At 58.2% G+C, this 26101-nt stretch overlaps 1 protein-coding gene across 2 annotated transcripts; it reads right to left on the reverse strand.

The window, feature by feature from the left end:
• Positions 1 to 807: 807 nt before the first annotated feature.
• On the reverse strand, positions 808 to 26090 carry SEMA7A (semaphorin 7A (John Milton Hagen blood group)). 2 transcript variants are annotated; one of them, XM_032244819.1, is made up of 14 exons: positions 25378 to 26090; positions 9570 to 9721; positions 9041 to 9082; positions 8655 to 8747; positions 8378 to 8462; positions 8123 to 8233; positions 7352 to 7491; positions 6566 to 6750; positions 5597 to 5705; positions 5306 to 5504; positions 2341 to 2468; positions 2014 to 2168; positions 1767 to 1828; positions 808 to 1462 (listed from the first exon to the last, which is right to left on the reverse strand). In XM_032244819.1, exons 1-14 carry the CDS (start codon positions 25547 to 25549, stop codon positions 1110 to 1112), a joined length of 1986 nt encoding a protein of 661 aa, XP_032100710.1. In that variant the 5' UTR covers positions 25550 to 26090; the 3' UTR covers positions 808 to 1109. The 2 variants fall into 2 exon arrangements, with proteins under 2 accessions (XP_032100710.1, XP_032100711.1); XM_032244820.1 differs by lacking the exon at positions 25378 to 26090 and adding an exon at positions 25227 to 25335.
• Positions 26091 to 26101: the final 11 nt, after the last annotated feature.

Raw genomic sequence — 26101 nt, forward strand, 5'->3', positions numbered from 1 at the left:
AGTTTAGCCTAAGTTATAACATGTCCTGAGCGAAGGTGGGAGGCTAGGAGCATGGAAGCACAGCCCCTGGGGAAGGGGGCTGAGGGGAAGGGAGGAGACCCCCTGCCCCCCAACCCTCAACGCCAAGGGCAGAGTCCTGGAACCTCCCCCTGAGGACCCGGCTCCTCCTTCTAAATGAACACGGCGAACCTAGGGCTGTTTTCTCCTTCATTCTCCCCTGTCTCCCTCCCCCCACCATAACCACCCCCAACACTGGGGGCTCCAACCACGTCCCCCCTCAGACCGGGCTCCCAGGGCAGAGCCAGCTCATGCCACTCTCCAAGAACCCACGCCCGTCCGTCTCCAGACTCTTATCCCATCCCCAGGAGCCTCAGACTGGGATCGCCCCCCTCCCCAACCCATCCCTTCCCAGCCCCTCCCTTTCCCACCCCCCCAGCATGTAGTTTTGGTATTTTCATACAGATGCAGTCAGAAGTAGCTATACATGAAATAAGCCTAACATAAAAATAGAGCTTTTTCCGTCCTTCCGTCCGGAAAGCAAACATCCTTCAATAAACATGCAAGGCGGCTGTCCTGTGAGACCCAGGGCCAGAGAGGGAGCTGCAGAGGCCAGGGCTGGGCAGAGGGTCGCCCTGGGTCTTCAGGAACACACGCCATCCAGCCACGGGAGAGGGAGAGGAAGGAGGCAATGTGGGCACCAAGAGTCCAGAAGACTCGGGCCTCAGCCCCAGGGTCCAGAGGTGGGGTCCCAGCTCCCCTTTCCAAACCCACTCCCCGACCCCTGGGTTCTTGGGCCAGAAGCATCACTGCATTTAGTCAAGTTTGAGGAATCTTTGAAAAATATTTTCCAGAAGACAAAGTCTTGGGTCATCGATGCCCCAGCTTCACAGTCGGTGCCCTCATGCTCAGCCCCTCATCACCCGTGTGCCACCTGGGGCCCAGCAGCCGCCTGTGGCTAGACCTCTCCAGGCCTGGCATCCTCCACTGGGTTATTCTGTCCCCTGGAAGAAGCAGCAGTCAAGGAGCTCCCGGGCCAGCCGGCTCTGAGTGTGAGATGTTCTAGTGTCCTGGGCTGCAGATGCCCGAGGGATGCCCAGCCTCAGGAGGCCCTAGTGGACCAGCAAGCCGAGAGTGAGGACCCCCAGCCAGAGGGAGGTGGCCAGGGCATGGGCGCAGCCCAGCAGGTGCTCAGCCATGATGCCGTCCTCGGGCAGCAGCTGCCAGTGCTGAGCCTCGAGGAAGTAGGAGCCCTCCTGGGCCTCACAGAAGTAGTGGCCGTACTGCTGGGCCGTGAGGTTCTCGATGAACAGGATGCAGTTGGGGCTCTGGTGACCAGGTTCGCAGCTCTGCTCCACGTTTTCCTTGTGGCGCCATGAGTAGGTGGCGTGGCGGGATTCCATGGGGCAGCTCAGGTAGTAGCGGGAGTTTGGGGCCAGGGAAACCTTCTGCAGTGGGGCCTTGTCTGGGGAGGCAGCGGGAAAGCAGCCGTGAGGAGGGGCCGAGTGCACCCAGGGGCGGATGTGCCCACCCCATGGACTGGGATCCCAGGACAGGGCTTCTGAATGAAAGTGGGGAACCTCCTCAGCTTCCTCCTTTGCTCTCCCGTCTCCCTCACCCCACTGAGAGGGCTCGCTCAGCAGGACCGTAACCTGCCTCACGTGCCTGGGGCCCACAGGACAAGGCCACGTCTCCTGCAGACCAGGACAATCAGGGCAGGGCCGCACCCTCCTCATGGACCACAGCCACCACAGGGCCAGATCAGGTACCTGGTTTCGGGTTGGGGCACTCCTTGTGTGGCTCGGCTGGATTAATGGACTGCAGCACTGGCCTGGAGTGAGAAGGAAGAAAGAGGCTCAGCAGACCTGGCCCGCCTGTCCTCACCCCAACGCAGCTCCAGCCGAGAGGAGGGGCCCACCAGAAAGGCCCAGTACCGACACCTCCTCCAGCCCGTCCACACCTCCCCCACTCCCATGCCCACCTCCTCCCAGGGATGAGGGATCCCAGCCAACGTACCACGGGGCACTGTAGATGGAGACGCAGCGGCCCTGGTCCCAGCCGCAGTAGGGGTCTCGGGACATGAGGCAGCCATGGCAGCCTCCGCCATAGACCTCACACAGGTCCAGGGGCACCTGGCTCACCTCCCACTGGGAGCTCACATACAGCTTCCGCTGGAAGGACAGCAGGACTGGGTCAGGCCCGGGCCCCACCCCACATTCAATCCTAAGTGCCCAGGCCCTAAGGCCTAGAGGCTCTTAAAAGAACCACAAATCACATGCAAAGGAGCCTGTCCTCAGCTGCGGTCACTGCCTAGCCCATGGGATGCGGTGGGGGGAGGCTCACCCGGTCAGCATCCAGCGACATGGCCTGGATGGCGGCCGCGCGGCGGAAGGGCTGGATCTCCACGACGTTGAAGACGAGGCCGCGCTCCCGCTCCCCTGGCTCTACCACCTTGTGGATGGTACCCCTGTCTGTGGGTGGTGCGCAGAGGGTCAGTGGGCGGGAGCCCCACTGTGGAGCCGGGCAGCCTCCCTCTAGCCTGGGGAGGGGTGGGAAGTCCCGGCTCAGGCGAGGGTCACAGGACTGGGTGGGCAGGGCGAGGAGAGCGTGACTGGGGAGGAATGTGGGAGCCCGAAGGCAGCCCAGAAGCTTCCAAGGCTGCTCCAGAAAGGCCATCCTGGGAGGTCTAGGGGTCCCCGGATATGGCTCCCAACATGCCCAAGGCTATGCGGGAAGCTGTGGCGGGAAGAACAGGGGCGGGAGCCCCACACCCGCAAGGACAGTGCGGCTTCTGTCCACGCATCGCCTCATCTAACCTTCCATAGCCCTGTGAGGCACCTGTCATCTTCCTCACCCCACAGAGAAGGAAATCAGGAAATCAGGCTCAGAAAGGCTAAGCCACTTGCTCAAGGTCACACAGCTGGCAAGCAGCAGACCAAGTCAGAACAGAAATCGGTCAGAGCCCAACCACTCAGCTGCTTCTACAACTCCCCTGCCTCCTGGACTCTTTAGGGAATATATTTACTTTAAATACATTTTTTTTATTTTGGAGTAATTTTAGATTTCCAGAAAAGTTGCAAAGATAGTACAGAGAGTTCCAACCTACCCTTCTCCAGTTCCCCCAATGTTACCGTCTTACATAACCGTGGTATATTTGTCACAACTAGGCAACCAACATTGGTGCATTACTATTAACAAAACTACAGACTTTATTTGGATTTCACTAGTTTTTCCACAAATGTCCTTCTTCTGTTCTAGGATCCAATTCAGGACTCCACATTGCATTTGGTCTTAGGGGATATCTTAATTTTATAAGATCTAAAAAGGATCTTGGATTTTTTTTTTTTTGAGACAGAGTTTCACTCTTGTTGCCCAGGCTGGAGTACAGTGGTGTGATCTTGGCTCACTGCAATGTCTGCCTCCTGGGTTCAAGCGATTCTCCTTCCTCAGCCTCCCAAGTAGCTGGGATTACAGGCATGTGCCACCATGCCCGGCTAATTTTGCATTTTAAGTAGAGATAGGGTTTCTCCATGTTAGTCAGGCTGGTCTCGAACTCCCAACCTCAGGTGATCTGCCTGCCTCGGCCTCCCAAAATGCTGGGATTATAGGCGTGAGCCACGGCACCTGGCCTTGGATTCTAAATCAAGGGTTCTCAAGGTCTTATACCCGAGCTGCCTGCCTTCTAGACCAATGCTCTCTCCATTCACACGTAGGGACCAATGGGCATCCTGACCCCTGGTCCTCCCAGTCCTACCTCACCTGCTGTCCCAGTTTCTAGACTAGCCTACCTCCCTCTTTCCCTCCCTCCCTCTTTCCCTCCCTCCCAATTTCCCAGGGCATCACTGCCCCCAAAAAGCAGTCAGATAATCGCCTGCCTAGCACGTTTCCTCTGCACATCTGTGATCCTCATCTATGGACTCTGAGATGTGGCCAGATGCTCCTTGGGCCCGCTAAGCCCCCACCCCAGCCACTGCCTTCACAGACATACTGCCCTGCACCTCCTTCCAAATCAGCCCCAGTAACAGCATCCCCTTAGCAAAATTATCAGGAACAGACCCAATACTTCCCATTGTGAGAGCCTCCCATTCTCTGCAGAGGACTCAGAAAGCTCTATTTTTAAATCTAGCCCCAATACGAATGCTGCAGGCTCCAAAATGGTGCGGGCTGCACGGCCCTCAGAGAGAGAACCAAGACACCTGCCCTAATCACTCAAGTGTGCTCTCCTCCCCAGTCTCCAGGAAGGGAATCCGTGGACCAAGTCCAGCCTTCCTTGTCCTGGCTCCCGCTCCCAGTCCCACACTGTGTGACCTCCCCTGCTCCCTGGCCCTGCCATCCCCTGGCTGACCACAACAGCTGTGCCAGCCACTGCTGTAGCCAAGCAAGGACAGGGGCCCAAGGGTGCAGCTGGGATGAAAGGCGGGTAAAGAGGCAGGGACTCAGGACCCAGGCCCTGCCCTGTGGGAAATTCCTCACCCCAAGGCTTCCAGGAGCCAAGCAATCGTGCTAGGGTTCCAATTTCCTACAAGGTCACCCAAGCGGAGATAGTCCCAAGGTGAAGCAGCAACAGGAAATCACATGGGGAATGTGACAACTGGGGGTAGGCGCCTGCGCCTGAGTTGTATGGCCAGAGGTGCTAGAGGCCCTTTCCAGTTTCAAGGAAGGCAGCTGGGATGGGAAGCTGCCACAAACCCAACTCAGGGCTGGGTGGCTTTCCAGAATGCAGGAGCATCTCCCAGGAGTTCCACCCAGCTCCCCCCAGGGGGGCCTACTCCAGGGAAGAGGAGAAGCTGCCCCTGTCCTCTGTGAGACGCAAAAGCCTCTGCCACCTGGAACTCCTTCCTCGCGCCTAATTTGTGTCCCACCAACTCCTCAAATGTTTCCTCTCACCTGCACAATCTCAAAGACAGGAGGAGGGCCTGACTCCCTCCTTCTGCCTGGCGGAGGCCAGGATCCCTGTGGCTCAGGCCCCTCCTCCTCATTCACCACATCTCTTCCTATTATCTTCTTCTCTGAGTCAGACATCTGGACCAACGGTGCACCTGGCTTTGCACAGACTCTCTGGATTTCCGCCTCTAAATCCCAATGCTTGCTTTTCTCCCATCCCCCTTTCCCTCTTGCCCCCACCTCCTCCAGGAAGCTCTCCCTGCCTGACTCTTCCACACTTACACACATTAACCCTTGTCAACTCCAGTCACTCAATTCTTCCTTCCACGTGTAAAGATCCAACCAGATGTTAACAACATTATTCCTTACCCCTCCCATGCCCATTTTTACAAAGCAAACTGAGGGTCCCAGGGCAGCCTCTCACCTGTAGTTAGGTAAAGCACGTGAAAGGTGTCCCCATGGCTGGCCTGCATGCGATGGACGACCACTTTCTGGTAGTGGTATTTAGAGTGGAACAATGGCGTCTTCAGAGGCCCCATGGGCTCCACCCTCTGCGACACCTCTGGGTGACGGTCAGCCACCTGGAAGGTCTCTGTGGGTATCGGCTTCTGGTATGAGAGGCACTGGGCAAGGAGAGCAGGCCCAGGTCAGTGGGGTGGTGGGAGGGGAGGGAGGAGCAGGGCTGGGCCTGGGCCCCGGCTGGTGTCACGCTCACCTTGCCAGGCCGAGGGTTGGGAAGGCTTGAGTAGTAGCCCTTGAGTGAGGAGGTGCGGAAGACCTTGTCAATGTCACCGAGGGAATACACGCACACGGCTGAGTAGTTCCTGCAGTGACACGGAGACCAGCTCAATGGGGGGCCCAGAAGCCACCCACCCACCACCTCCACCCACCCAGGCCAGCCCTGTGCCTGGTACTGAGCCACCAAACACCACTGAAAGGAGGGAAGGATGGAGAGGAGGAAGGAGAGAGGGAGTTCAACCTAATTCCTTTCTGCTGCAATCTAAAGCCACAGTCTCGGGTCCTGTCACAGAATCACTGAGTCTAGAAGCCATCTGCTCTACCCAACCCCAGGCTGGGCTAAATCCCAACATGGGCTGAGTAGCTCTCTAACCCTCCCTGGGCACAGGCTATGGGATGCTGATGCCCCAGAAGGCCAGACCCCCAGCCCCTTCCAACCTGGGGGGCTCTACCCACCCAGGAGCCACAGAGCAGGGTCTTGGCTTCTTCTGCTCTGTCCCCCAACTCTCCCCACGCACACCCAACACTTTTGACTGCCTTGTTTTCAATCAATGAGAGTGATTAAGAAGTGTGAATTATCAGGCGCAGGCAGTGCCTGAGCAGGTGTGATAGCGCCCAGCTCCCCAAGAGACGCTTCAGCAGCTTCCTTCCGGGCGCAGCGTCCACTCGGGGCCCACACAGGTATTGGGACACACAGGCACAAGTGCAGTCATGAGTGTGCATATAGGCCATGCACACACACCTATGAGTGCAGACTCACTCACACAACGGTACACACATCGCGGTGGCTGTCCCCCCACCCCACACCCAGCAACAGCCCCGCCCGTTGAGCCTGCAGTCCCTGCTCGTGCCACACCAGGCAGGCCCTCGGCAGGGCCCAGGGCCTCCTGTCCCTACTGGACACGGAACCAGTGCCAGCCCCAGCCCCAGGACAAGGGCCACTCACCAGGGGTTGGAGAAAACGCCGTAGACCCTGGTGTCCCTCCACTGGCCGCTGGGGTCGGGGAGCAGGAAGACGTCCTGCAGCCTGTTGAAGTTCTTGTTGGTGGCAGCGTCGCTGCATACCAGCATGGCTTTCAGAAAAGTGTTCCACTTGGAGACCGACAGTGAGCTCTCCCCACCCTGGTCCCCCTGGAAGGGCAGAGGGTAGAAGAGGCCCCTCAGCACCTGCCCAGGCTTCCCCATGCACCCCAGGGAATCACTGCCAGCAATGCCAGCACCTGTGCCCAGAGGAGGAAGGCAGGCTGTGAGGGGCCGGGTCCTGTTGGGGGTGCCCGAGGACTCAGGCCAGGTCTCCAGACTCCAGCCAGCAGGCCTGGCTGACCCGGAGCCCAGGGCTAACAGTGGCCAGGGTCAGGGCAGGTGAGAGTGCCAGGTCCCCACAGAGCAGACAGACTCAGACATACATTTACTGACTCACACAGATGGAGAGGAGGAAGGAGGGAAGGAGCGCATGTGGCACAGCACATTCACGCAGGCAAAACACACACACACACCATCAGATTCACACATGCTCGCACGCCATCATACGTGCACAGGAGCTCAGCCATCTTTACCCACGCATAGACACGTGACGCTCCATGCACACACAGCTACTCCCACAATCCCAGACACAGACCCACTCATACATCCACACAACTCCTGCGTGCACACAGGCACACAGAACTCGCCCTCACTCAGGCCTATTCACACACGCAGACACGCAGCCAGCAGCCCGCACGCCCCTGCTCACCTTGCACAGCTGAGCCACACGGGACACGTTCAGAGGAGCCTCAGGATTCTTGTCAGGATTGTCCTCTCGGAAGAAGTAGTAGATCTTGTCATCGTAGGCCTGGTCTTGGTGCACGATGGTGGCTTTGATGAACTGTGGGTCTGCCAGGGACAGAGGCAAAGGCTGGGAAGCCAGCCCGGGAGCCCACCCCAACCCCGCACATGCACACTCTCCTCCCACCTTCAGGTCTGCACAAACCGTGGCAAAGCGGACCTGGAATAGGACATAGGACATCAGGTCCGGCACCCCAAGGGCCCTAAACCCTGCACCTCCACCCCACACCTGTTTGGCCCTCGTCCTACAATGATGTCATTGGCCCAGGAGCAATGACTTCATGTGTGGGGACTAGGGGAAGGTCCCTGGGGTCCCCTATGTCACTTCTGCCCAATTGGCAGAGCCCTAATAAGGAGGGAGTGTGGGGCTGTATGTCTGAGTTCCCTCCATGGGAACTCAGCAGAGGATAAATTTTGGCTCCTGGGGACCCTGCTTTGGGTCTGGAGCTCCCTCTGTTTGTGTTCTCCAAAGAGGGCTGGGGCCCATCCCACTGCCACGCCTCATCTGTTCCTCTGCTCCCAGTCAGCCCTAACTCCTCAGGCCTGTACCAAGGTCCTGCTTTCCCACATGGCCCCAGCGGCCCTCAGGGAGCCCTCCCAGAAACATCAGGATCCCATCTGCCGCCCTAGGTGCTCACACCCCCTCATCCACCCTCAGCCCAGCCAGAGCGTGACTCACTCTGCATGACTGTATCGCTGGTGTACAGCTCAGTCTCGCCCTGGATGCGGCGGAACCGAGGGATCTTCCCATTGTATTCCTGCTTCCGGATGGTGGAATACACCTCGTCCCCTGGGGATGGTGGGAGGGGGCATGAGTAAGGGCAGGCAGCTCCTGGAAGTCCCTCCTCCCGACACTGGACAAGGAGCCGACCACGCCTCTCCCAGCCCAGTTCAGAAGCTCACATCTGGGGCGCCTGCTCCAGCACTGCCCTACCTTCAAACAGAACCAGGGAGTTCTCTTCCGGACTGAAGGGGGCATAGCCTCTCATCTCGCCAAGTGGCACCACTGTGCCATTCACCTGTGGGAGATCCAGAGGGTCACATAATCCCACAGACACTACCCCCATGATGGCCAGTTTCCGGGTCAGGGGCCCCATCCTCCCAGAGTGAGGCCAGCCTTGGAATCTCGCCATCTCCTTCCCACCATGAGGGGCAGAAGCCCACCCAGTAGAAGGCAAGCTGATTAGGCACATGGGGAGCAGCCTTCTCACCAGGTTCCAGCAGCTGGGGTGCCGGGCGTTGGTGCCACAGGCCAGCAGCCCCTCACCCCGCCTCTCCAGGAGAGTGATATAGTTCTCGCAGTCCTGCCCGGGGAAGAGAGAAGAGAGGAGAGGAGTTGGTTGCTGGGAGGCCCTGGCAGGCCTAGCACAAGGACCCCCAGCACTGGGGAAGAAGGTGTCAGAAGGACTGAGCATAGGTGACAGCCTCCCAGGACAGTCCAGTGTGGGTGCAGCTGACGCCATCCCCCTAAGCACAGAGGACAACATCTCCCCATCAGAAGGGGCAGGGCCATGCTTCCTTCCTTAGACTCTCAGGGTCTCCTCTCCCTTTACCAAGGGGCTCAGGCCCCACCCCCCATTCACCCTCCCCCACTCACCCGCTTATCCAGACAGGACCCCTTTGTGGCACTGATGTTCATCTGGGGGAAGGGAAGAAGAATTAGTTCACTCTGCCAGGGTGAGATGCCCCCAGAATGCTTTCCATGAAGCCTCAGGATCAGCTCCGGAGGAAGTGACCATTAGTCTCATCTGACAGATGAGCAACTGGGGCTCTGAGAGGGTGAGCGACCTACCCGAGGTCACACAGGCTGCTGGGTCTCATATTCAGAGCCGAAACCCAGAGGGTTCAGAAAACCAGCCATGGGCTCTGGGGCCCAGCGGCCAGCCTGGGCTTTCTGCAGCAGTGCTGCCCAGCTAGCCAGGCCCATTAGCTCCTGTTTCTCCACACTGCCCCGGCTCTCCACTCCAATCCAGACTACCTTTAGGGAGCCTCCCCCAGGGGCCATTTATAGGACATGGAGGTCGGGGCAGTTTAGGAAGAGATGCCAGCTCCCTCGAATTCCCTGAGGCCCCTCACCAGGGCCGGGGGGAGATAAGAGACGGGGAGTTGGGAGAAGAGAGGCTCACCGTGCGCACAGACGCGTTCCTGCCCTCAGGGAAGTCAAAGAGGTAGACCTTGCCGCGTCCTCCCACCCACACGGAGGAGCTGCCTGGCTCGTGGAAAAGCACCGTGTGCAGCTCGGTCTGGCCGAAGTCCACATGGTCCTGCCCTGCATGGCCTGAGGAGGAGGCAATGAGTAGAAACATTGAAGCCAGGCCCCCAGCGAGAAGATTCTGGATCCCCTCCACATGGCATGCTGGAACCTGCTTGACAACCAGTGCCTGGTGCTCAGGGTCCTGGCAGGGCCTCAGACAAGCTCTGGGCTGGGTCGCACCCAGACTCAGAGAGTCAAAGACAGGAGAAGTAAGAGATCCTCTGGTGGGCTCCACCAACCCGCTGTCCTCACCCACAGCACGGCCCCTCCCCTAGTGCGGCAGCCTCTCTTTCCTTCACAGTAGGTGTGACCTCAGAGTGGGGCAGGGTTTAGGGGCCTCTGGGGGTAACGGATCCCCTCTTCTGGCACACAACACTCTTGAGGCACTGGGCTCCTTGGCTATGCTCTGGGAGGCTTTCTGCTGCCCTATGACTGGGCAAGCGACCCCCTCCCCCAGGCCTTTCACCAGGCAGCAGGGCCTCCAAGCATTCCCCCTTGGAGTCCAGGTTCTCAGCAATCAATGCTCAGAATCCCTTCTCCTAATTTGGGAATCCCTCTCCAACCCCTCCTGGCCCATCCCCAGCCCCTTAGTGAGTACTAGACCTGAGAAAAAAAGGAATCTCATTATCTACTCCCTCCCATTTCACAGATGGAAACACAGAGGTCAAGGGAGGGCACACGGAAGCAGGTCAGTAGCAGACCTTGAGCCTATGCTCCTGCCTACCGAGCTGGACTCTGGCGTAGCCCACTCTGTCCCGAGTTCACCCATGGAGATGCTAATTCTCCTGGGGCTGAAGATCAGCTCTCACTCCCCAGCAACTCTGGGACAGGAGGACCTTCATGGAGCCCAGCCTGGGCTTTTCAGCAGAAGGGCTGAGTGGGACGATTTTGCCCAAAAAAGGAACTAACTTCAGCCACTGCCTCTGGGGAGGTGTCTCATCTCCGGTGACACTGCGAAGGTTGTCCTGGTTGCAGGAGTAAATTATAGGGATGGGACGGCCTGCGGCTGTGCCCCCGGCAATCAGCCACAGCCAGCATCTTCCCACCTCTGACCAGCCTGGGGCCTCACCCAGGAACTGAGTCTGACCACTGTTTTTTCAGCTGCAGGAAACTCTGGGGCAGCCAGCTTGGCAGTGACACCCGAGCTCCAACTCTGACCTAAAAGAACCACCATTTCCTCAGCTCCGCTCCCAAGCCCTCTCACTCCCATTGGAGCCATCCCTACCGATTCTGCATTGAATGGGGGCAAGGAACAGCTGGACCACACACTGTGAGCCCACACCTTCATTCCTTAAGATACATTGCTTCCGCTGGGCGGGTGGCTCACACCTGCAATCCCAGCACTTTGGGAGGCCGAGGTGGGAGGATCATGAGGTCAGGAGTCCAAGATCAGCCTGGCCAACATGGTGAAACCCCATCTCTACTAAAAAGACAAAAAGTTAGACGTGCAGGTGGGTGCGCACCTATAATCCCAGCTACTCAGGAGGCTGAGACAGGAGAATCGCTTGAACCCAGGAGGTGAAGGTTGCAGTGAGCTGAGATTGCACCATTGAACTGCAGCCTTAGTGACAGAGCAAGACTCCTTCTCAAGAAAAAAAAAAGATACATCCCTTCATGGCCAGGTCACCCCCAAAAGTGATCCTTCTTCACCTCTGCTGTGGCCTGGCTCACTGGCTCAGAGGAGAATGCTGAGGTTCCCTGGGAGACATGCCAAGGTCACAGCAGCACACCAGCAGGCAGGACAGATTGGCTTGTCCCAGGTTAGAGTATCCCAGGAGCAAGACTGGCCAGAGAGAAGTGCTGAGCTCACTGTCCTTAGGTGGCGTGCTCCCCTCGTGCACATCAAAAATAGACTGAACAGCTCTGGGGATGTCAGCCCTTCCTGGCCCCCAAGGCTCCCTGCCTGTAGGCCCCAGATGTGCAGAGCAGGGGCTGGGAGGTACTGGTAGCTCAGTGGGAGCGGGGAGGGAGGGATCACTATCAGGTCTTGAGTGCCGCCCTGCTCCCCCTCCCTTCCTGGGATAAAATTAGCGTGCTGGGGTCAGCAGCCCACAGACACGGTCTTCCTGACTCAGCTTCCAGGGCTCCCCTTTTACCCGAAGCCCAAGCCACAGCTATCATCCCCCATGGCCCAGCCCGGGATCCAGACAGTCTACAGCCCCAGTTCCCCACCTGCTCCCCTCCCATCCCCCAGTAGCCAGCCTGGCAGCCAGGAAAAGGTGCGCATGTCTGCCTCTGAAGATGCTGGGCTAGGACCTGAGATCCCTAGCCCCTGGGGGTCAAGGCAGAAAAGCCCCATCCGTCAGACTGTGCTAGCTACCTCCATCAGTCACCTTAGCCCGACACCTGCACCAGGGCCACAGGCCCAGGTCTCCGAGGGGGCCAGCAAGGCCAAGGTACAACTATTCAAGGGGAAAAAGGCACTAGACGGGACCCTGGAGGGCCCTTGTCTAGGGATTGCGGGCCTGCTGAAGAGAAGAGGAAAGCCTGATGGCAGAGGCATGGCTGGGTCCTGGAGAGCAAGGTCTGAGGGGGAGGCCTGGCCCTACTCTGGGAAGACATCGGAGGGGTCAGACAGCCACGCTGCAGAACGCTTCCACAGCTCTCTGGCAAAACTGTCTTAGCATGGGCCCCAGGGCAGCCCACAAAGTATCTGCTGAAGACACGAAGGGAAGGTGAGGGCTGCTGGCTGCTGGGTAGGAGCTGCGGCACTAGGGCCAGGACAATCTCGTCCAGATCTGCAAGCCTGAGCCCAGTTCCCCTCAAATCCTAGCCGCAATGGCCAGGGTGGAGGGAGGCAGGGACTATTCGTCCCATTTTGCAGAAAAACGAACAGGAGCCCAGCCTCCCGTAACCCCCAGGTTACTGCCCCTCCCAGTTCTGTGCTCGGTGATGCTTAGGGGCTAGGGGGAATGACACCAGCTCAGCCCCAGGACAAGGCCTTGGCCCATTCTCTGCCCCAGCCCCAGCCTGGGCTCCCACACTGCCCGAGGCCCTCAAAAGGCCTGATTGTGCCCGGGAAGTGTCAAGCGGCAGCAGCTCGATGAATACATGAAAGGAGGCTTTGTTCAGGTTGGCAGGAGCGGGGGCTGGGGGTTCAGGGGCAGGAGGGCTGCCTGGAAGTGAAGGCAGCACCAAGCCATCAGGGGCCAGGCTCTGTGGCCCCACCAGATCAGCAGGGAGAGAGCTGGGCCGGGGGGGGGACAGGCAGGGGCTGAGCGAGGCCAGGGGCTACCCCTAAAAAGGTCAGGCCAAGGGAGCACGTGTCATATCCCTGAACATTTTCTTTTCGCTGCTTTATGAACCCAAAGGGAGAAGGGAGGTAGACAGAAGCTGGATGGGCCCAGGACAGGCGGGGAGAGAACGCCAGCCAGGGGAAACAGCCTGAGCAGAGGTGGGAAGCTGGATGCATGGGGGACAGAGGCCACGCGCTGCAGCCTGGCAGACTCCTAATGGGAGAAGAATGGGGAAGGTGAGCTGAGGCCCACATGTCATAGGGGAAGGAAGATGCAGCGGGTCCAAGGACACACTGACCCACTGCCCATCACTCTCCCCTGCTGCCTGTTCTCCACGAGCAGGGCCAGGAGTGGAAAATGCCTCCCCGGCCTCCGGCGTCCCCCACCTCCTGGCTCCCCCTGCTTTCCATCCTGCTTGTCTAAAAGGAGCACCGTCTGGCACCGTGTCTCCCCCTTCACTCCACAGCCTGACGCATTAGTGGCTGACTAAGTGGTAGCTAAAAGCTCCCAGAATAACCAGGGGTTCAGGCAGGGGAGGGGGCTAGGGACACATGGGGAGGGCATAGCCCAGAGGCAGGCCAGGCACAAGACAGCCCACCCCCCTCCCCATGTGATTCCGAGCCAATCCTTACTCCCGCTGGACCAGGAAGGCACATTCAGGCTGCCCCATACTCAGCTGGATTCCATGGTTCCCCTGAGTTCCATTCCTCATGGTGGCAGGGCCAGCAAGGCCCAGCTCCAGCCAGACAGGGGGGCTGCAAGGACAGCTGGGTTGTAGAAGATAACCTCTGCCAGACACAGGCCTGGGTGCTCACGGGGCTCTGATCCCACTGGAAAGAAAGGGGCCTGACTCCTTGGGGCCCCTACCCCCATCACACTCCCAGCAGCAAGCCTGGGCCTCTGGGGCGTGTTTCTTAAAGCAGGCCTGCCTGGTGGAGCATGCTTCCTCTTGTCATTCACTGTGTCATTGTTGGCCCGCTGTCCCCATACTCATGTTTGTGAGAGAGGAGGGCAGCTTCAGGGAGGGCAGAGGGGGAGTGGTTGTTGACCGTGAAGGGGCTGGGTCCCATGCTCTGGTCTGGCAAAGCCAGCCTTGCAACCTGACCCACTGACCCAGTAGGCCTTGAATACTAACCTCAAGGAGCCCTTTGAGAATGAATGGGCAGAGAATCAGGCTTTGAAAATGGCAGGAATGTGGGCACCCCCCGCAGAGAATGCCTAAGGCAGGCAGTCAGGGAGGCCCTGGGCCAATGAGCAGAAAGCAGGCTGACCTCAGGTTGGAGAGCCAGCACATCTGGCCGGAGCCTCCTCCCATGGTGGGCACTGCCAGGCCTACCTCATCCCCTCATCCAACTACCTACTTGGCAAAGAGAATAGCGGGAAGGCCCACATGGTGCCCAGGAATTAGCCTGCAGCCTCTCCCCCTTTTGGAATCCCACATCCACATGTCAAAGTGGAAGGGAGGGGATCTGAAGTCACTGAACTGAAGGGCATGGAGGCCAGAGAGGCTGTACCATTGGCCAAGGACATCTGTGTCCTTGGAACAAGGGAAGCTCCAAGTTTCTGGTACCCATTACCCAGCTGCTTCTCTCCAGGATTACATCCTGGGCTTCCTGGAGAGCCTCTGATTTGCAAACAGCTGTATATTCAGCCTCTCCCTACTTCTCTGAATCATCCCTGCTCTCTACCCTTCCCTCTGCTGCTCACTAGATGCCGAGTCACTAACCTGATAACTAAAGGGAATCACCCGCCCACCCGCCTTCCAGGTGAGGCCCTGATCTCCCAGGGGCCTTTAGTGATCAAAGCCTTAAATCCAAAGGAGTGACTAATGGTGGAAGTGTAGGTGCTGTGCGTGTCAGAGTGGTAGAGGAAACCCTTCCACTAGGGGTGGGAGCACAGGAACAAACGTTTCTATCTCTCCTGATATGGCCAGGAAGAGAGTTTCAGAAGCCTGGTTTCCAGGGTGGCACTGTCTTGGTGCTAAGGATAGGTCATGGTTGCAGGTGGGTCCTGGCGACACTAAGGCAGGGTTAGGTTATAGATTAGCTAGCTGCCTGGCAGGGGCAGGGCCTGTGTGCTGGGGCAGGTGGTGGGGCCTTGAGACAGCACTCAGCTCACTGAGGAGTGAGAAGTACCTTCTTTATCAGCCATGAGAACAGTGAGTTGTGTGCTGGGCCAAAGGGGAGTATCCTCCCACCCACCAAGGTCAGCTGTGGGTGGGAGGGGTGTTTATCTCACGTGTGGCTCAGCCCTGGCTCCAAGAAGCCTCATTATCTCTTTGGTTGGCAGAAAGGAGGAGGAGGGTGAGTAGGGAGCTGGCTGTGATGGTGATTGGGGCGGGGCCTTCCTGGGTTCATTTTCCTCCTCTGGATTGGCTGGGTGGGAGTCGTGGTGGGGTGCTGGTACTTGCTTGGGCCTTGGTTTTAAGACCCACCAGGATTCTTGGAACAAATCACAAAATAATCAGGGTGGGGCTGGGCGAGGTGGCTCACGCCTGTAATCCCAGCATTTTGGAAGGTCAAGGCAGGCAGATCACAAGGTCAGGAGTTCGAGACCAGCCTGGCCAATATGGTGAAACCCAAAATACAAAAATTAGTCAGGCATGGTGGCACGTGCCTGTAATCCCAGCTACTTGGGAGGCTGAGGCAGGAGAATCGCTTGAACCCAAGAGGTGGAGGCTGCAGTGAGCCGAGATCACGCCAATGCACCCCAGCCTGGGCGACAGAGCAGACTCCGTCTAAAAAAAAAAAAAAAAAGAAGAAGAAGAAAAGAAAAAACAATCAGGGTTAAGTCCATGGGTCTTTTTGGGAAAGTGTGACTCTCTGAGTGCCGGAGAAGTCAGACAGCTTCCTGGAAGTGGAGGTAGCAGAAGAAACTGACATTCTCATCTGCCTCCACTGACCAACCCACCAAACCTCCAGCCACCCTGCAGAGAAGGCAGGGCAAGGCTGTGTGTTGCCGTTTTACAAACAGGAAAACTGATGCCCTTCCAAGCCACCAAGGTCTGGATGCTCTCCCCACAGCACCACTGTGCTCAAAAGACCAGAAGCTTTGGCTATTGGGGAGACCGGCTGGGGCAAAGTCCTGGGGAGAAAGGACAGCGTGGAAAGCAAACCCCTTGGTGACGGGCTGTACTGAGCAGGATTCCGGGACTCAGGGAAGGAAGGCTGGCCCTGAAGCCCAGCTGGAGTGGGTAGGAGGCCCTGAGCCCAAGCCCAGGGAAGGCCGGAAGCCCGGGACAAACACCATGTCCTGTCTACCTTCCGCCTGTTCTCCAGCCCAGCAGGTTTCAAAAGCCCCAGAGTGGGACCAAAGTCAGCTGGTGGGTCCTGCAAAGCAGACAATGGGTTGCCATTCAGGGCCTGCCCTTGGGCCCAGAGCCAGGGCAGGGGTGGGGGGAAAGGGCAGAGCATGGCTACACCACCCCAAGTGGAGGGAGGGAAGCAGGTGGAAGACTGGAGAAACAGAAGGTTCCCCAGTCTTAGCCTTAGCCTGAACCAGCAGGGGAGACCTAGCAAGGGCAGCCAGCCAGCAAGGCCAATTAGGGAGAGTCGGCAGGGGCTGGGCTGCCAGAGCTGCATTCTATCAGAAACCAGAGATGCCAGAGGAAGAGGAGGATTATGAGGACGACGGTGCCTCACCACTCAACCCTTCCGTCACAATGCACTATATGCCAAGCACTGTTCACAGTGATTTTCAGCTATATTAACTCACTTAACCATCACTGAACTCTCATGAAGTTGGTTCTTTTATTATCCCCATTTTATAGATGAGGACCGTGAGACACAGAGAAGCTGAGTAACTTACCCAGCACCACACAGCTAAGTAAGGGGTGGAGCAGAGGTTCATACTCAGGCAGGCTGACTCCAGACTCTGTGCTTACAACACTGTATTCCAGAGATGGGCCCTTGGAGCTTCCAGACCAGCCCTTCCCTGACAGATGAGGAGACCGAGGCCCACAGAGGGTGAAGCCCAGTCAGAGGCTACTTGGCCAATGAAGGCCTGACCTCCACCCATAACACCCTGAAGACAGTGTGTGCCAGTGCGCCTGGCTGTGCGGGCCCAGGTGAATGAATTCCTATACTGTGATGTTGCCCTGGCATCCGTTTTGAATAGACACTGGGCCTTTTTATACCAGAAGCGGTCAACCTTGATACTGTTTCCAGCTCCTGCCTCCTCCCAGTTCCTCCATGTGCTCGATCCAAATATCTACCGTAGACAGTGGTGTCCTGGTGACTGCCTCCCTATGGGCCAGCTACATACAACCCACTTGACTGGGCCCGCTGACCCCACAGCCCGCATGGGCTGTGCAGACAGGCTAGTGACTGTCTCAACACGACCTCCTGGGTAAACCCACCAATTAAAACTCCCTGTGGAGGCCAAGCACAGTGGCTCACACCTGTAATCCCAGCACTTTGGGAGGCCAAGACAGGCAGATCATTTGAGGTCAGGCATTCGAGACCAGCCTATCCAACACGGTAAAACCCCGTCTCTGTTAAAACTGCAAAAAAATTAACCAGGCGTGGTGGCAGATGCCTGTAGTCCCAGCTACTTAGGAGGCTGGGGCAGGAGAATTGCTTGAACCCGAGAGGCAGAAGTTGCAGTGAGCCGAGGCTGCACTACTGCACCCCAGCCTGAGTGACAGAGCAAGACTTTGTCTCCATAAAACAACAACGACAAAAAAAACCCAAACAAACTCCCTGTGGAAAACTTGTTTGAATAACTCCTTGGACCCCATAAAGATGGTGGCCCATGGATCCCTGCACCACACACGTGCTCCCTGACCTCCATCTGTGTCTGGCCTCAGGTGTGCCAGGTACCTCTCAGGACCTGTTAGTAACAGAATCTTCATTTCTACCTGTCTCTTAATCATTGAAGGGGTGCTCTCCATCTTAAAGACCCTAAGTTACAACAGTGGGGCAGGAGTCTTCTTGGGGTGTGGCGTGGGGCCCTGGCCCTGAGTGACTGATTAAGAAGACAAGTCTCTCAAGATCTCTGCTCAGAACATAAGGTACTCTGTGGGGTCAGGCACCGTGGCTCATGCCTGTTATCCTCCTTCAGGAGGCCGAGACAGAAGGATCACTTGTGTTCAGGAGTTCGAGGCCGCAGAGAGCTATGATCGCACCACTGCACTCCAGCCTGGGAGACAGAGTGAGATCCTGTCTCTAAAAAAAAAAAAAGAAAAAGTACTGTGTGGTCTGAAGCTGACCACACTGAAGGGCAGTGTGCTCACCCGCCAGGTCCCCACTCAGCCACCTCTGGCCAAAACACTCACCTCCACTCCTCAGCTCAATGACTCGGCATGGCTCCCAAATGCCCATCCAGGCAGGACCCAACACCCCAGGGCAGGGCGGTCATGGCCCACCTCGTCTCTGCACAGCTCTGCAGTGGCTCATTCCCATCTCCACACTCGCTCCTGTTCTCCCTTCCCTGGGTTGACCTTTCCCTTCTCTCTGTGCACATGGATCTTACCTGTCCTTGAAGGTCTAGCTAAATCCCTTGGATCCAGGAAGTGTTCCAGACTGCTCCAGCCCTCACTGCCTGTCGCCTCAACCTTATACCACAAACCATCTGGCCCCACCGCCTTCACTCAGATCACGCTGTCTGATGGGGTTTCACCTGGCCTTTGGGGTCCTGAAGGTGAGGACCAGGCCTCCTCTTGCTCCATCAACTTCCATTGCCAGGGAGCAACTCAGACAGTGGGGAGAGGCAGGACTGGGGCAGGCCAAACTCCCTGCCAGAGGGACAGACATCTCAGAACAGGTTCCTGGGCCACCAATGGGGTGCAGAAGTCATCACAGTGACCTTCCTTCCGCGACAGGCTGGGCCAGAGCTCTGCCTCAGCATTCCAAGTAGCTGTGCCTACAGGCGTGTGCCACCATACCCAGCTAATTTTTTTGTGTTTTTAGTAGAGATGGGGTTTCACCGTGTTGGCCAGATTGATCTTGAACTCTTGACCTCAAATGATCCACCTGCCTTGGCCTCCCAAAGTGCTGGGATTACAGGTGTGAGTCTGTACAAACAATATGAATAGCTTTCTATGCTATACTCTGCCCCTACCCCATACCCCTGCCCCTAGCTCTAACCTGGCTCCTCCTCCCCCAGGAAGCCTCTTTTGATTGCACCATCCCACACTGACCTTTCCTGCTCTCACCTCCTGTCCCAGTCCCAGGCTACCTCTGCAGGTCATTCCTGACCTCCCCAGTAGGGGTCCACCCTACTTCACAGGCAGAAGACCCAGCTCTCCAGGAATGTGGGGGCTCCCAAAGGGCAAGCCCAGGGCTTCTCTTCCTGCCTCTTCCCCAGAGGAGCTGAACACAGACCTAGGCTGGCTGCCCTCCATGGCGAGGGGTCACCCAGGGGTGCTGGCACAGAGCCCGAGCCTCTGATTGGAAGTATGGGGTGCAGAAGGCTTGGCAGGATCAGCCTAATCCCGGGCTGTCATGACAGTTAACACCAGATTAGCTGAGACACAGAGCAACCTGTCCTCGGGACCCGAGGCCCAGCCCACCTGAGGCAAGACCAGAAGAGGTATATGGAGCTGCTCCCAATTCAAGGTCCTCAAGAGAGAACACTCATGGTTGTGGCTCCTAGGAGCAGACAGCGCTGGGGCAGGAAGAGTCTGGGCCCAGCTGAGCTGGCCGAGGAGAAAATACGCTCAAGGAGCCCCCAGCACGGAACAAAGTATGAAGGCAGACAGACAGCCGGAAACAGGCTGAGAGCCGGGCAGAAGCAGAAGCTCAGAAGACTCAGCCCCGGTCCCAGCTCTGCCTGTCTCATCGGTTAACCTTGGGCCAGTCCCCGTCATCTCTGAGCCTCAGTTTCCCCATCTGTGGAATGTTTGGCTGGCCCAGCTGATCTCTTACACTTTTTTTTTTTTTTTTTTAGACAGAGTCTTGGCACATTGCCCCAGAGAGGGAGGCTGTAGACAGTCTAAGAGCTCCTCCCCAGACCTGCACCTAAGCGTGTCTTGCTCTGTCACCCAGGCTGGAGTGTGGTGGTGCGATCTCGGCCCACTGCAACCTCTGCCTCCTGGGTTCAAGCAATTCTCCTGCCTCAGCCTCCTGAGTAGCTGGGATTACAGGCACTCACCACTATGCCCGGCTAATTTTTGTACTTTTTTGTAGAGACGGGGTTTTGCCCTGTTGGCCAGGCTGGTCTCAAACTCCTGACCTCAGGTGATCCACCTGCCTCAGCCTCCCAAAGTGCTGGGATTACAGGCGTGAGCCACTGGCCCGGCCATCTCTGACATTTCTTTTCTGACATCCTAAGCTCTGCGCTGTCAGGCTGTGTGGGTTGGGGTCATCCAAGAAGGTTCCTCAGAGGAGCTGAGAAAGAACCAGCAGCCTCCTTTCTGGGCAGAAAGGAGGAGGAGGGTTAGCAGGGCGCAGAGTGGAGCGCGGGAGCCAGGGATTGGTGAGGGAAGAACCGTGGGAGTCCAGGAGGCAGTGGGGCCAGGCCACTATGCAGGGCCTGGGGAAGGCAGCAGTTATGTGCCGTGTGTTCCAGATGGGGTACAGCATAGGGACAAAGGTCCTCGGGGGGGCCAGGCACAGTCCTGGAGAGACACCAAGGCCAGGGCCAGGGCCAGGGAGGGGACAGTCCCTTGAGGCCTGGATGGCTAGGGAAGTGGTCCAGCAAGGCAGCCCTCCATCCCCCCGCTTTCTTTCTGGCCTGCCTGGCTCCCTAAGGACCGGACAGCTGGCCATACACCTGGTAGCTGGCTCCCCCTGCAAGGCTAGGAATCCTGGCTCTTCTAAAGGCAGAGCAGGTTAAGGGCCCCTTCCTCCCCCAACCATGGCCGAAGAAAGGCTCCTAGAGCAGCCAGGCTGGGCCAAAAGAGGAAATGAAGAAAAATGGAAACTTTTCAGCCCAGAGCTGCCAATCAAAGCAGGGGAAGTGCAGGCAGTCTCTTGTGACAGAGCCGTGTGGGGCTGGGGGTGGACAGGCCGTCAGCTAGTGGCCTATCCACTCCCACTACTGCCCGCCGTGAGCTGCCAGACCGAACTTCACATTTCACCTTGCCTGGCCCTCCTCAAAATACAGAGCCCAGCTTTCTCTGCTACCCCCAGAGCCTCACCGTCAGCCCAGATAGTGATACCCACCGATACCCACACTGCCCGCCTCTACCTCCGCACTTCTTCTGCTTCTGCAGAGGAAGAGCAGGAAGAGACAGAGCTGAGGGACAGACCTTCTCACCTGGAGACTGCTCTGCGGTCAGGAGTCAATGGGGAAAGCCTTGATCTCCCTGGACCTAGCCCTAGCCTCCCACCAGGGAGCTGTGACAGGGCTATGGCCTTGCCAGCACTCGAGAGGGCTTCCCTGCCTGCCATGGCCCTTCTCTGGTGGATGTGGCCTTCCTCCCCACTGCTGGGACAGCCACAGGATGACAGGTGTCCCCTCACCAATGCCCAGCTGGACAAGTTTCTTGCAGGAGCCCCCAGGTCCAGTCAGACTCAACACCTCCCTACTGGGGACCCCTCACATGGCTTCTCTCCTCTCTGTGGTCCTAGCTTTAAGTTCTTGGGTTTAAAAATCCTGTTAAGTGGGGTGCTTCCTCCTGTTCCTTCCCTCCCCCAGCTGACTCACTCCTCCTGCCATTTTGGCATGTTACCTATTCCAGGAAGCCCTCCCTGATTCAGAAAATTGGGTTAGGCATCTCCTCAGTGCCCACAGCTGCCCTCTGTTATGCATTCTGCTGTACCTGAAGGTTTCTCTGCCCGTCTCCATCTACACTGAGAAGTCTACACGGGCACAGAATCATCTTGTTCCTCATCACTGGATCCCCAGCTTGGCCCCAAGACCAGTACAAGTTTGGCCCCCAGCAAATATTTGCTGAATGAGTATGTCCACCCTTGAGGCCACAAGCTAATAAGACATTTCCTCCAACTGATCCTCAGCCTTTGGCCCATGAAAGAAAAAGATAAGAAAGAACACGAAACTTAAGGGTTTCCCCTGACTTCCCAGGTTTCAATTTCTCCTCCAGATTTCTCGAAATCTAAGACTTAAACCAGTCACCACAGATTCTGCCCAGCCCCTCCCATCCCAGAGATGGGAGACATTAGTTCAGAAATCCTAAGACATTAGATCTCAGAAGAGGATGAGCCCCCTTCTGCTACCCTCTTTGGGCACTGGGGGAAACTGAGGTTCAGTAAAGGCAAAGACTTGCCCAGAGTCACAGAGCCAATTAGGTCACAGCCTGAACCAGGCTCTGACCTCCCAGCTCCTTCCCTCTACCATGGCCATCCTTGGGCCTGTGCCAGCATCTGTTCCAGCAGACCTGCTCTCAGAATCTGCACTGTCCAGGACAGAGGGGTCCCAGAGCTTGGTAGGAAGTTCTTGGTGACCTCACCAAGCATCTCTCTCAGCTTAGGAAACTCCCCCTCTCCTCTGAGGAATTGCCCCCCCTCCATGACGCTCTGCAGAGGGAGTTCACCTTGAAGGTGATAAACACATCTAAGTCCCCAAGGGGGCAAGGATTTCCACTGGAAATGCTGATGCTTGGGGAGCCCCAGACGTGTCCTCATCCCGTGGAGGAGGTAACAACAACCTCCTGCCCTGGAGAGCAGCCCCAGAATGGCTCCCCAGCAGCCACCAAGTCAACAATAACATCCCGTTGTTTATTTGGACAAAAGAGAGGGAGGGCAGAACCAGCCGGGCAGGTCGAGACTGAGGATGTGGCTCTGTTTCCCCATGGACAGGCTGGCTCACCCCTGACCTTGGGGTTCAGGACTTTCCAAGCCTTCTCTAACTCCTCCAACAACTGATAAAATGGGGGAGGGGTGCACAGCTTATACAGGCATGCCAACCTTCTGCTAGGTCCTACCCCTCACCTACAATCTATTCCCTTCCAGTCCCTGCTTGCAGGAAGACGAGGACCATACAGGCACACCCTTGACTGGCCCATGTGGCAGTGACAGCCCTTGTGGGACAACCCCCAGGGTCTTTCTTGCTCTGGTAAGCTCTAAGGGTCAAAGACAGGTGCAGAGCTCAAGGACACCCAGCAGGTACGTGATGGCCCATCCATCTCCCTGGCCTGAGCTACACTGTGCCAGACTTTCATCAGGCTGCAGAGGCAGCAACCTCTCTGATCAGTGCAGGCTGGCCCCCTTTCAGAGTTCCCGGTCTTAATCTTTCCCTAGAACTTGGAGATTCAAGCAGCAGAAAATAAAGAACTTTCCATATCTATTCCAGTCCCCACAGCTGTCCTGACTCAAAACTAAAATCCCAATCTATGCCTCATAGAGAAATGGCTCCAGAATCACCACCATCCCTGATTTTGTCATTCCTGGACACCACCATACCCCCACCCACCCACTGGTAGACAGAGCTCTAGGCTTCCAGCAAGACCCCCCTCTTACCCTATTCCTGGGTTTGTCCTACTCAAGCCCATTCCTGTCCGATTGCCATGTGTCACCCCACAGGAGGCAGGAGGCAGCTGTCAGTCGGGCAACCATCACCAGCTGGTGGCCCTGGGCGTGGGGGGCAGGTGAATGGCAGGGCCTGTCTGGCCAGTGGGGCACCTGGCACTGGTGAAGGAGACCACAGGCTGTCGTTAGACAAGACTGGTGAGCGGTTGGCAGACCCTGGCCAGTGGGGCTCAATAGTGCATTGCTAAGCAGAGGGCACAGCCAGTGTGGCTACAGCAGTGAACTGCAGGCAGGGGAGGCAGGGCATGGAGCTGGGCTGGGAGCTTCGAAAAGTGGGTAAGAGGACTGCGAGCAGCTTTAGCCTCGGGGTGGAAACTAAGTGCCCAGGATGGGATGTGTGTGTTAAGTGCTAAAAAGTGGGTATGCATTAAGTGGGGTGGGGTGGGGGGTCACGGGAAGACTGTGGGACAGGCACACAGAGCCATGATGCAGGGAAAGATTCCAGAACACCCAGACATGGCCATTTGTCCCCTCCAGAGTGCCCACACGCTATGATGTCCAAGACAGCCAAGGGGAGTGAGGTAAGGCAAAGCTGCTGGGAGTGTAAAGGAAGCCTGGGCTGGAGCTGGGATGGCAGAGGGGTGTGCGGGCCTCCTCCATGCACCCCGGCCAGAGCTCCAGCAGTGCTGCTCAGCTCCCTCCAGGAGCACCTCAGGCTGCATAGCCGGAGCTGGTCCCCAGAGCACCTCATTCATTGTCCCAGAACCATTTACATCCTTCTCCCCTCCCTAACCCAGAACCCAGACTGGTCCGGTGGCAGATCAGAGCCCCTGCCTGCACCTGAGCTCCCACACTGCTCAGTGACCTTGGGCAAGTCACATTCCCTCAGCGACTGCGGCAATTCTGGCCACTCGTTTTGTGTGTGGTTTTTTTTCCCCTCTGCTAATAATACCTGCCCCAGATAATGCTCAGACTCCCGCAATCCCTGCAAACTGCCAAAGGCATCAAAAGGCTCCCGGTGGGGCCAGATCCGATCAGTCCCCCAGCCCCCACAGCGAGTCCCCCACCACCACCACAGGGGGGCCGCAGAGACATCAAATTTGGGGACAGAGCTGAGTCGGCCTGGGGGCGGGGAGGCATTTGTGTGCAATGCAGGGGAGGAGAGATCAGTTCCTAGCGGCAGAAAGCCTCAAACCCCCGCCTAGCCGGCTTTCTGTCCCATAGCACAGGGTCTAAACTGAGGTGCCCTGGGGGAGACTCCGGTCCCCCGGGTTCTCATATCTACCCTGGCCTAAAGGCTGCACCCCCGACCAAGATCCACTGCCTGGGGGTCCTAACGGCTGTGCCCCACCCAATGGGCACTGACCCCCAACGCTGGAGGCGATTTCTGGTGACAACTGCCACGTGCGGGCAAGGGGGGAGCAGCCGGTCCCGGCATTGCAGAAGCAGCGCCCGGGTACCCCAAGCCCCCCGGCACCGCACCACATCCCACCGCCTCGCCGCAGGGTGCCCACCCCCTTGTCTGGCCCGCGCTCCGGGCCGGGGCGGGGGCGGGGGCAGGCGGCGGGGTCTTTGTTCCCGCTGCCGAAGCGCAGCGGCGGCGACGGCGGCGGCAAAGGGTCCGCGCCCCCCTCACCGGCCCAGCCTGCGCCCGGCGCGCCAGCAGAGCCCGCAGCTCAAGAGGAGGGGGCCGAGGTTGGGGTCCCGGGTGGGGAAAGGGTCCTGGGCCAAAGACCCCGCGCCAGAGGACCCAGAGTGGCTTGGGGCTGAGAGAGGGGCCCGCCCCCTCCCCTGGCGCCCGGGCGTTGCGGCTCCCGGCTGCCAGAGACTTGGAGCGACTTAGCCTGGGCTCCGGCCCCCGCCGCTAGCTCGCCGCAGCTTTACAGCCGGCTCTGGCGTGCCAGCGCGCACACACACACTCACCCAAACCCACACGCTCCACGCGGGGACAGCACAGGGACAGCCCGGGACCCGCAGAGCCGTGCGCACGCACTCCCTCCGGGTGCAGCACACTCCATACCCGCCCCGCGCAGCGTCCGATCCCGTGCCCAACCCGCCGCGCGCCGCCGCCTACCTTTCCAGACGGCGAAGATGCGGGGTCCGCTCCTCGGGTGGCCTTGGGCGGAGGCGGCGGCTGCCCAGAGCAGCAGCAGTAGCCGCAGCAGGAGCCCCGACCGAGCCGGCGGGCCAGGGACGCGGGCGCGCGGTGCGCTGGGGGCGGCACGTCCGGGCGGAGGAGGCGTCATCCCGCGGCCCCGGGAGCGACAGCGGCAATCAGCCGAGACTGAGCCAGCGCCCGGCCGCAGGCAGACCCAAGCGCCAGGAGGCGGAGCCAGCGCTGACCCCACCCCGCCCCGCCCCCGCCCCTCGCAGCCTTTTCTCGCCTTCCTGGCTGTCCTGAGCTGGAGCGGAGCTTCTCGGGGAGCCTCAGCCACCCGCTCCCGGGCAACTCCACGGGGAGAACCCGGCTGCGGACAAGCCAGACTTGCGGTCTTCTGCCAGGAACGGCAGGCCCTATCCCCTCTCTGGGCTTCCGTTCCACTGCACGCACCCCATAAAAAGATCGGCCTAGAAGTCGTGGAGGACCTCTCCAAGGGCGCAAAGGAGTACAACACCCAACAACCTTGCTATGTCCAGCTAAGTGGTTCACACCCTGAGGACTACGGTCCTTGGAGAACGGGTTCGTCTGAGTGGACACGGCTCCCTGCTGAGCCTACCAGCAGGCACAACGATGATGTGTGGGGAGCACTCAGGGACCCGCTATTGCTGTGCCAGGGAGAACACTGGAAATTTTTCAT

The sequence above is a fragment of the Sapajus apella genome, unplaced genomic scaffold (genome assembly GCF_009761245.1).
Source record: "Sapajus apella isolate SASKATOON/1434 unplaced genomic scaffold, GSC_monkey_1.0 scaffold55, whole genome shotgun sequence".
Lineage (NCBI taxonomy): Eukaryota > Metazoa > Chordata > Mammalia > Primates > Cebidae > Sapajus > Sapajus apella.